Below are 10,906 nucleotides of genomic sequence, written 5' to 3' on the forward strand. Positions count from 1 at the left end.
CTGAGGGAAAAGGAGAGGTTTCCTCCTCCCCGGCCGCTTCTATTGAGGTAAAAAGTGAGGTTTTCGCCTCCCCTGAGGGAAAAGGTGAGGTTTCCTCCTCCCCGGCCGCTTTTATTGAGGTAAAAAGTGAGGTTTTCCACCTCCCTTACGAGCTTCCCTGAGGCACAAGGTGAGATTCCCCCCGCCCCAGCGGGCTGCCATGAGGTAAAACCCGGGGCTTCCTCCCCCGCGGCCGCTTCCCCTGAGGTAAAGGGTGAAGTTTTCTCCCTTCCGTGCCCACTCGTGAGGCAAAAAGTCGATTTTCCCCCTCCCCGCCGCCCGTTCCCCCCGCGGCAGACGCGGCGGCAGCGCGTGCGGGGGCAGCGCGGCTTTATTGCGGCTAGGGCTCGCCCACGCAGGCCATCTCGTCGGCCAGCTCGTCCTCGGCGTGCGGCCGCAGCGGCTCCTCGTCGCTGTAGACGGCGCCGGCGGGCGCGGGGCGGCGCCGCGTGAGCAGGTCGGCGGCCGCGCTCTCCATCTCGTCCATGGTCATGTCGCACGCGTCGGCGATCTCGCGCTTGGCCACGGCCACGAACTTGGGGTCGCGCGCGAAGAGCCCCAGCCCCTCCGAGATGAGGACCTGCGGGACGGGGTGCGGGGTGGCGGAGCTGCCCGGCCGCGCGTGGGGGGGACCGGGGCGCCGGGCCGGGCACTCACCGCCTCCACGAGGCTGTCGGCCGAGCCGCGGCCCAGCGGGTCCCGCAGGCGGCCGCGCTCGCCCAGGAACCAGCGCGAGAGCGGCGGGAGGCTCCCGCCCGGCGCGGCGGGGCCGCCCTCCACCAGGATGAGCGGCGCGTAGAGCAGGCGGCCGCGGGCCGGCGCCGCCGCCCACGCGCGCGTGGAGCCGCCCAGGCGCCACGTCTCGGAGCCCGACGGGGTGTAGGTGCCCGGGATGGGCTCGTCCTCGCAGCTGCCCTGGCGCCGCAGGCACTGGATGGCGAAGGAGGGCTTGCGCCCTGCGGCGCCGCGTGAGCGCGGGGCCGGGGCCGCCGCCCGCGGCAATAAAACCCCACGCGCGGCCGCCTACCCGTGGGCGTGGGCGGCAGCAGGCGGCGCCGCTTGAGCTGCTGCCCGTCCAGGGCCCCGCCGAGCCGCGCGAAGCGCCGCGGCGGCGGCAGCGACCCCCCGCGCGCCGCGCCGGCCCCGAGCAGCCTCCGCCGCGCGGCCGGGGCCGCCGCCGCCTCCTCGTCCTCGCGCGCGGCGCCCGCCGCCTCCTCGGCGTCCTCGGCCGCCTCCGGCTCCTCGGCCGCTCCGCCGGCCTCCGGGCCCGCGTCCGAGCTCCGCCTGCGGGGCCGTGAGCGAGCGGCGCCGGCTCCTGCCCGCCCTGGTCCCCCCTGCCCTTCTCCCCTTGTCCCCCCCGCCCTTGTCCCCTTATCTGCCCCTCTCCTTGTTACCCCCTTATTGTCCCCCCCTCCCCGCTTGTGCCCCCCTTGTTCCTCCCCGTTCCCCCTTGTTCACTCCCTGTCACTCCCGTGTCCCCCCTTGATCCCCCCTCCCCGCTTGTCCCCACCTTGTTCCTCCCCGTCCCTCCTTGTTCACTCCCTCCGTTCCCTTCTTGTCCCCCCTTCTTGTCCCCCCTTCTTGTCCCCCCTTCTTGTCCCCCCTTCTTGTCCCCCCTTCTTGTCCCCCCCTTGTTCCTCCTTGTCCCCCACTTCTTGTCCCCCCCCCCCTTGTTCCTCCCCGTTCCCCCTTGTTCACTCCCTCCCTGTCACCCCCTTGTCCCCCCTTGTCCCCCCCTCCCCGCTTGTCCCCACCTTGTTCCTCCCCGTCCCTCCTTCTTCACTCCCTCCCTGTTCCCTCCTTGACCCCCTCTCCTTGTCCCCGCTTGTCCCCCCCAACCCGCTTGTCCCCCCCACCCGCTTGTCCCCCCTTCTTGTCCCCCCTTCTTGTCCCCCCTCCCCGCTTGTCCCCTCCTTGTTCCTCCCCGTCCCCCCTTGTTCACTCCGTCCCCTCCTCCCCCCCCCCTTTCCCCGTTGTCACCTGTGTCGCGCCGCAGGTGGCGGCGGTGGCTCCTCCCCCTCGGCGGCGGGGGGCGGGCTGGGGGCGGAGCCGAAGAGGGTCTCGGGGACCTGCGGGGAAGGGGGGCTCGGTGGGCGGGGCTCCGGGGTGGGCGGGGCCGCGCGCCGGGGGCGGGGCCAAGGCCGCGCTCACCTCGTAGCCCGGGGGCTCCTCGCGCGGCTCCGCGGGGCCCCCCCCATCGCCGTCGTCGTCGTCGCCCTCCAGGTCGCAGCTGAGCGCGCGGCGCATCTCGGGGCCCAGGGCCTGCAGCGTCTGCAGCCCGGCCTGGGGGCGGGGGGCGGTTAGGGCTGCCGGGACCCCCCCGCGCACAAACCCCCAGGGTGGGGGACATCCCAGCCACCTGCAGCGCCCGCTCGTTGCTGGGGCCGCCGCTCGCGCCCAGCATCCCGCGCTCCTTGCGGCGGCGGAACTTGCGGAAGTAGTCCTGGATGAGGAAGGTGGCGTAGAACTTGCCCACGGTGACCTCCTCCTCTGCGGGCGGCACGTGAGCGCGCCCGGACGCCGGGGCCCGCAGGCCGCGCGCCGGGGCGGGGGCCGGGGAGGGGGCTCACCCTCGGGCGGCGGGATCACCTCGTCCAGCAGCTTGGGCTTGGTCCGCTTCCAGATCTTCTTGACCACCGCGCGCAGCTCCTTGTTGGCCACGTCCAGGTTCCCTGCGGCGAGCGGGGCCCTCAGGGCCCCCGTGTCCCCCCCAGCCCGCGCGGCCCCCCCGCGTCCCCCCTCCCGGCCCCCAACCTTCCGTCTTGATCTTGAGCGAGGTGCGGACCAGGGCGAAGAGGGTGGCGTTGAAGGTGACGGTGCCGTCCGAGTTGAGGGGCATGTTCATGGCCACCAGGCGCTGGGGGCGGCGGGGGGGCGCTGAGCACAGGTTGTGGCCCCCCCAGCCCCCCCCACGGCGCCGCTCACCTTGCAGGCCACGCGGTGCGGGCAGAGCTTCCCGAAGCCGAGCGGCGGCTGGATGCGCCGCAGCAGCGTCACCACGTCCAGGTGCTTGATGCGGCCCCTGCGCCGCGGGGGGTCGGGGCGTTGAGCACAGCCGCGCGCGCACAGGCGGAGGCGACACCCGCACGCGCCCCCGCGCACACCTGGCGGCCGGGTCGTACTCGGACCACACGCGCTTGAACTCGTCCAGGTGGTGCGGGCCCAGGATGGACCAGTCCCGCGTCAGGTAGTCAAAGTTGTCCATGATGACGGCCACGAACAGGTTGATGATCTGGGGGGGGCGGGGGTTGCTAGGGCCTGCGGTTGTCACTGGGGGCGTCGCTAGGGCCGTTGCTAGGGCATCGCTAGGGCGCCGTGAGGCTGAGGCGGGGGGCTCCGTGTGGGGCTCTGTGGCCGTGGGGCACCGTGGGGCTCTGTGTGGGGCCAGCCTCGGGGGAGGCCGTGGCCGTGGGGCGCGCCGTGGGGCTCACCAGGAAGGCGCACAGCATGAAGAAGCTGATGAAGTAGACGATGGCGAAGTTGCTGCCGCACGTGAACTCCTCGCCGGGGCCCGCGTCCGACTCGGGGTCGCAGCGCTTGCCGGGCAGGCTGGCCAGCATGATCTCCTGCCAGGCCTCCCCGGTGGCGCACCTTGGGGCGGGGGGGACACACACGGGTGTCACCGGGTGTCACCGGGTGTCCCCACGGCGCCCCCGCCCCGCGCGCCCCCCGCACCTGAAGAGCAGCAGCACGGCCTGGGGGAAGGTCTGGAAGTTGTTGTTGCGGTTGATCTGGGTGCCGTCCTGCAGCGCCACCTTCCCGAACGTCTGCGGGGGACGGGGGGTGCTCGGTGATGCGGGGGGGGGGTCCATCGCGCGCGGCCCCCCCGGCCGCCCCGCTCACCTGCATGCCGATGACGGCGTAGATGAAGAAGATCATGGCGATGAGGAGGGCGACGTAGGGCAGCGCCTGGTGGGGGGGGGGCAGCGTGTGAGCGGAGCCCCCCCGCAGCCTCCCGCCCCCCCCCGCGTCCCCCCCCACCTGGAAGGACTTGACGAAGGTCCAGAGCAGCGTGCGGATGCCCTCCCCCTTGGAGAGCAGCTTCACGAGCCGCATGACGCGGAACAGGCGGAAGAAGGTGATGGAGATGCGGGAACTGTCCTCGGAGCTCTGCGGGGGCGGGGGGTCAGCGGGGGGGCACCACAGGACCCCCCCACCCCGAGACCACCGCCCCAGCACCCCCCCCCCCGTACCTCTCCAACGTGACCCCCGTTCTGTGACACACGCACGGATGGAGCACGGAGAGGTGACACGGACACGTGGAGACGGACACAGACGGACACGGGAACGTGGTGCCCTGGGTGGGGGGGGGGCTGCAACCCCCCCCGAGGGGGGCACAGAGAGGGGGACGGGACGGGGGTGCCCCACGACTCACATTGACCTCGGTGACGGCGATGTCCACCACGCTGCCCACCACGATGAGGGCGTCGAACGTGTTCCAGGCGTCGCAGAAGTAGTGCTGGGGGGGGGGGGGGTGAGCGGGACCCCCCCGGCCCGCGGGAGGGGTAGGTGTGTGCCCCCCCCCCAACCTACCCGCGGCTTGAAGGCGATGATCTTGAGCAGCATCTCCACCGTGAAGAGCCCCGTGAAGACCATGTTGAGCAGGTCCATGACGTAGTTGAAGGGCTTGGACTGCTCGTAGTGCTGGGGGGGGGTGGGGGGGGACATGTGGGCTGGAAAACACCAACAAACCCCCCCAAACACACAACCCCCACCTCCCCGCGCACCCACCTGCACGGCCAGCGCGATGGTGTTGAGCAGGATGAGCACGAACATGATGTACTCGAAGGCCGTGGAGTTGACCATGGCCCACACGCGGTGCTGCGTGCGGTTCTTGGGGATGTAGCGCCGCAGCGGCTGCGCCTTGAGCGCGTACTCCACGCACTGCCGCTGCGGGGGGAACGGAGGGGACGGAGGGAGACGGGGGCTGCCACCGGCCCGGGACACCCCCCCGGGACACCCCCGGGGCCCCCGCCGCCGCCACCTGGTTCTTGTCCAGCTCGCAGTTCTTGTACTCGCTCTCGCCCTGCGCGCGGAACGTGATGATGACGAAGCCCACGAAGATGTTCATCATGAAGAAGGCGATGACGATGATGTAGACGATGAAGAAGATGGAGATCTCCACGCGGTAGTTGTAGATGGGGCCCTGGTCCTCGGCGTTGGCGTCGATGGCCTTGTACAGCAGCCTGGGGGGGGGGGGGTTAAACTGGGTCTGGGGGCACCACCAACACTCCAGTCCCCCCCCCCCCAATAAAAAAAAAAAACAGGGTGGGAAACGGGGGGGGGGGGGGGGGGGGTAAAACCAGCGCCATTGAGGGGAGGCTGGAGACAGTGAAGACCATTGGAAAAAAATAAAGATTGGAACAAGGAGCCGTGTGTGGGAGTGCCCTGAAACTGACGGGCTGAAACTGACGAGAGACTGAAATTGACGAGGGGGCGTGGCTGAAATTGACAAGAGACTGAAATTGACGAGGGGCGTGGCTGAAATTGACAAGGGGGCGTGGCTGAAATGACAAGAGACTGAAATTGACGAGGGGCGTGGCTGAAATTGACAAGGGGGCGTGGCTGAAATTGACAAGGGGCGTGGCTGAAATTGACAGGGGGCGTGGCTGAAATTGACAGACTGAAATTGACAAGGGGCGTGGCTGAAATGACAAGAGACTGAAATTGACGAGGGGCGTGGCTGAAATTGACAAGGGGGCGTGGCTGAAATTGACAAGAGACTGAAACTGACAAGGGGCGTGGCTGAAATGACAAGAGACTGAAATTGACGAGGGGCGTGGCTGAAACTGACAAGAGCCTGAAATTGACAAGGGGCGGGGCTGAAATTGACGAGGGGACGAATTGGGGAGGGAGGAGCTGCTTCAAGGCGGGGTTGAAACTGCTGTTTGGAAGCCTTATACCTACAATGGGGGAACCTTGAAACCGCTATTTGGAGCCTTGGACCCCCTCGAAACCGCTATGGGTGGGGCTAGAAACTGCTAGGGCAGGGGCGGGAGGACTTGAAACTGCTGGGGGGGGGCTTAAAACTAACATGGGGGGGGGGGGGCGCGCGAGGGGCAGCTTGAAACTGCTTGGGGAGTATTGAAACAGGCACCAGCAGGTGCGGGGGGCCCTGGAGCGCTGGGGGAGGGGGCGCACACAGACCACCCCCCCCCCCGCACACCCCCTCCCCACACACACACGTGCACACGCACACCCCCCCCCCCGCCATGCACACACATACACACCCCCCCACACACATGTGCACCCCCCCCCCCCACACACATACCCCACACACAGGCATACATGCACACACAACCCCACACACCCCCCCCCCCCCACACACCCTCCCCAGACACTCCCCTCACACACGCACCCGCCCCGCACACACCCTCCCGTGCACACATATACACACACCCCACACATGTGCACAACCCCCCCCCCCACACACACACACACCCCACACACAGGCATACATGCACACACATCCCCACATACCCCCCCCCCCGCCCCACACACACACACACACACACACACACACACACCCTCCCCAGACACTCCCCTCACACACACACACACACACCCCACACACAGGCATACATGCACACACATCCCCACACACACCCTCCCCAGACACTCCCCTCACACCTGCACGCGTGCACACACCCCCCAACACCCCCCCCCCCCCCAACACACACCCCCCCCCAACACACACACACACACACACACCCCCCCCTCGCACACCCAGGCGCTCCCCGCGCACTCACGCCGGCCACCCCTCGAAGGTGGACACGGTGAACAGGGCCATCATCCCGGCCAGCACGTTGTCGAAGTTGAAGTCGCTGTTGTGCCAGAGGCGCTCGCGCACCGTGGGGTGCGTCACGTCGCCGTCCTTGTACACGATGAACGTGCCCCTGGCGGGGGGTGTCAGTGTGTCCCCCCCCACCACCCCACCCCAATAAAACACACACACACAACACGGGGTGAAGGGGGTGGCAGGGCCGCACTTGCACTCGGCCGGGGTGTGCTTGGCCTCGTCCGTGCAGCTGTAGAACTTGCCCTGGGGGGAAAGACAGCCGAGGCGGGGGGGGGGGTCAGCATGGCCCCCCCGCAAGCTGTCCCTGTCCCCCCTGGAGCGCGGCGGCACCTTGAAGAGCTGCACCCCGATGCAGGCGAACATGAACTGCAGCAGCGTCGTCACGATCATGATGTTGCCGATGGTGCGGATGGCCACGAAGACGCACTGCACCACGTGCTGCGCGGCGGGGACGCGGAGGGGACGCCGGTGACGCCGCGCACGGGCACCGCCAGCGCTCCCCCCAACCTGCCACCGTGTCCCACCTTGAGGCCCTTGGCCCGGTTGATGGCGCGCAGCGGCCGGAGCACGCGCAGGACCCGCAGGATCTTCACCACCGAGATGGCGCTGGAGCTGCCGGCGGCACCGGGCCCCGTGTTGGCGGCGCCCGCGGGGGCTCCCGCGCCCCCCGCCCGCTCCCCCGGCGCTCACTGGATGCCGAAGGACACGAGGGAGACGCCGACCACGAGCAGGTCCAGGAGGTTGAACCAGTTGCGGCAGAAGGAGCCCTTGTGCAGGAAGGCGCCGAACGCCGTCATCTGCGGCCGGCAGGGAGTGAGCACCATGCGGGACCCCCCCCCATGCGCCGCCCCGCGGGCCCCGGCGTCCGGGCGCACCTTGAGCAGGATCTCCACGGTGAAGATGGACGTGAAGGCGTAGTCGAAATAGCCCAGGATCTGTGGGGGGAAAGGGGGGTGACCCGGCCCCAGCGGACCCCCCCACCCCCACCCCGTGCCCCCCAATTTCCCCCCAAACCTGCCCCAAGGTCCCCCCCCCCAAACCTGCCCCTTCCCCCCGCCGCGGGTGGGGAAGGGGGTCCCCAGCGGCCCCGTAGCCCCCGGTGCCCACGTGGTTGCGGGGCGAGTGGGCCCGCACGGGGTCCTCGGCGGCCAGCGAGACGCTGCTGAGGATGATGAAGACGAGGATGAGGTTGGTGAAGACGTGGTGGTGGATGAGCGCGTGGCAGCGCACGCGGAGCCTGCGGGAGCGACGGCTCAGGGCGCCGCCCCGATCCCAACATCCCAATCCCAGCGCTCCCAGTGCCCTGATCCCAGCACTCCAATCCCAGCGCTCCCGTTCCCGGCCCACCGATCTCAACACTCCCATTCCCGGCACCCCATTCCCAGGGCTCCCATTCCTGGCACCCCATTCCCAGCACCCCAGCGCTCCCATTCCCAGCACCCCCATCCCAGAGCTCCCATTCCCAACACTCCGATTCCCAACACTCCGATTCCCAGCGCTCCCATTCCCAACACTCCCATTCCCAGCACCCCATTCCCAACACTCCCATTCCAGCACCCCATTCCCAACGCTCCCATTCCCAGCGCTCCCATTCCCAGCGCTCCCAATCCCAGCGCTCCCAATCCCAACGCTCCCATTCCCAGCACTCCCGTTCCCAACACTCCCGTTCCCAACACTCCCACTCCCAACACTCCCATTCCAGCACTCCCATTCCAACACTCCCATTCCCAACACTCCCATTCCCGGCGCTCCCGTTCCCGGCGCTCCCGTTCCCGGCGCTCTCGTCCTCACGGGTTGCTGCTGCCCAGCAGGAAGAACGCGCTGCCCTCGGGGATCGGCGCCACCTTGGCCTTGGGGGGCTCCTCCAGGGGCTCCCGCCGCGGCCCCCCCAGGCTGTCGCGCTCCCCCCCGGCCTCCTCGTCGCCTGCGGGGACCCAGGCGTCCGGGCACTGCGCGAGCGCCGCCCCCCGCCCCCCGCGCCGGGCACCCACCTTCCTCGCTGCCCTCGTCCTCCTCCTCCTCCTCCTCCTCCTCGGCCTCCCCCTCAACCTGGGGGGGACACAGAGGCCGGTGTGAGCCCCTCCCCCGTGCACACGCGTGTGCCCCCCCCCCCACACTCACCTTCACGCTCACGTCGCGACTCCCCCCATCGGCCTCCGCGTCCCCGGCCTTGTCCCTGCGGGGGCAGAGGGGCTGAGCCCGCGGGCCCAGGCGTCCGGGCTCCCCTCCCCACGGGCCCAGGCGTCCGGACCCCCTCCCCACGGGCCCAGGCGTCCGGGACCCCCTCCCTGGGCCCAGGGGTCCGGGCTCCCCTCCCCACGGGCCCAGGCGTCCGGGCTCCCCTCCCCATGGGCCCAGGCGTCCGGGACCCCCCTCCCTGGGCCCAGGCGTCCGGGCTCCCCTCCCCATGGGCCCAGGCGTCCGGGACCCCCCTCCCTGGGCCCAGGCGTCCGGGACCCCCTCCCTATGGGCCCAGGGGTCTGGGCTCCCCTCCCCACGGGCCCAGGCGTCCGGGACCCCCCTCCCTGGGCCCAGGCGTCCGGGACCCCCTCCCTATGGGCCCAGGCGTCCGGGCTCCCCTCCCCACGGGCCCAGGCGTCCGGGCTCTCACTTCTTGCCGTCGCCGCCCGAGTTGATGTTGTCGGCGTCCGCCAGGTTGTCGACCGCGATGGCCAGGAAGACGTTGAGGAGGATGTCTGGGGTGGGGGGGGTTTAACCGGTGCTCCGGCCCCCTCTCCCCTTCCCGGCGCCCTCCTGGCGCCCCCAGTGTCCCCACGTCCCTCCTGTGTCCCTGCCTGGTGCCAGGCGGCCCCATTCCCGGTGCCCACAGCCCCCATTCCCAGCGCTGCGCAGCTCCCATTCCCGGTGTTCCCAGCGGAGCCAAGCCGCCCCTTTCCTGGTGCTTCCAGTGCCACGCGGCCCCATTCCTGGTGCTCCTGGCACCCCCTTCCCAATGCTCCCAGCACCCCATTCCCAGGTCTCCCATTGCCACACGGCCCCGTTCCCGGTGTTCCTGGTACTCCTGGCACCCCATTCCCGGTGCTCCCAGTGCCACATGGCCCCCGTTCCTGGTGTTCCTGGTACTCCTGGCACCCACTTCCCGGTGCTCCCAGTGCCACGTGGCCCCGTTTCCTGCACCCCATTCCAGCGCTCCCGGTGCTCCTGGCGCCCCGTTCCCGGCGCTCCTGGTGTCCCATTCCTGGCGTTCCCGGTGCCCTGTTCCCGGCGCTCCCGGTGTCCCATTCCCGGTGTTCCTGGCACCCCATTCCCAGCGCTCCCAGCACCCCATTCCTGGCACTCCCGGTGTCCCATTCCTGGCGTTTCCGGCACCCCATTCCCAGCACCCCCAGCACCCCATTCCCGGCGCTCCCGGCGTTCCGGTGTTCCCGGTGCCCCCAGTGTTCCCGGCGCCCCGGCTCACGCACAGTTGCCGCAGATGAAGAGGATGACGAAGTAGACGCAGACCAACATGCCGGGGAAGACGGGGCCGCCGTAGGCCATGATGCCGTCGTACATGACCGCGTTCCAGTCCTCCCCCGTGAGGATCTGCGGGGGGCCCGGCCGGTGTCACCCCCCGGCGGTGCCGTTGGGTCCCCGACGCCCCCGCGTCCCCGCGTCACCTGGAACACGGTGAGCAGGGCCTGCGGGAAGGTGTCGAACGTGCTGCGCTTGGTCTGCGTCTCGTCGAAGCTGAAGCGGCCCCCGAAGAGCTGCATGCCCAGCAGGGCGAAGATGATGATGAAGAGGAAGAGCAGCAGCAGCAGCGACGCGATCGACTTCATGGAGTTGAGCAGGGAGGCCACCAGGTTGCTGAGGGAGGCCCAGTGCCTGCGGGGGAGGACGGACAACGGAGGAGGAGGAGGATGGAAGGAGAAAAGGGAGAAGGATGAGGAAGAAAGAGGGAGAAGGATGAGGAAGAAAAAATGAGGAGCACAAAGATGGAGAAGAGAGAGAAGGAGGAGGAGGAGAATGGAAGAGAAGGAGGAGGAAGGAGAGGATGAGGAGGATGGAGAAAGAGTAGAATAAAGAACAGGATGACAGAAAGAGAAAGAGGCAGTAAAGGAGAAG

General features: G+C 69.4%; 1 protein-coding gene across 1 annotated transcript; it reads right to left on the minus strand.

Moving 5' to 3' along the window:
• Positions 1 to 379: 379 nt before the first annotated feature.
• Positions 380 to 10,666, minus strand: LOC148592152 (voltage-dependent L-type calcium channel subunit alpha-1F-like; the record flags this gene model as incomplete). Its single annotated transcript, XM_088535583.1, is given in 31 exon segments — positions 380 to 619; positions 697 to 995; positions 1,067 to 1,191; positions 2,020 to 2,108; positions 2,191 to 2,322; positions 2,399 to 2,529; positions 2,610 to 2,711; positions 2,794 to 2,896; positions 2,965 to 3,061; positions 3,144 to 3,271; positions 3,471 to 3,630; positions 3,715 to 3,806; positions 3,883 to 3,948; positions 4,021 to 4,149; positions 4,415 to 4,518; positions 4,521 to 4,683; positions 4,771 to 4,929; positions 5,024 to 5,225; positions 6,789 to 6,935; positions 7,029 to 7,081; positions 7,169 to 7,276; positions 7,363 to 7,450; positions 7,529 to 7,635; positions 7,714 to 7,773; positions 7,946 to 8,075; positions 8,630 to 8,762; positions 8,830 to 8,887; positions 8,960 to 9,014; positions 9,450 to 9,534; positions 10,264 to 10,384; positions 10,459 to 10,666. Coding segments are annotated over 31 exon segments (3,874 nt in total), but the record flags the coding sequence as incomplete, so codon positions are not given.
• Between the last annotated feature and the right edge of the window lie 240 nt (positions 10,667 to 10,906).

The sequence above is a fragment of the Tinamus guttatus genome, unplaced genomic scaffold, assembly GCF_059628265.1.
Source record: "Tinamus guttatus ecotype Peru unplaced genomic scaffold, ASM5962826v1 Tinamus_guttatus_pri_ptg000632l, whole genome shotgun sequence".
Taxonomy (NCBI): domain Eukaryota; kingdom Metazoa; phylum Chordata; class Aves; order Tinamiformes; family Tinamidae; genus Tinamus; species Tinamus guttatus.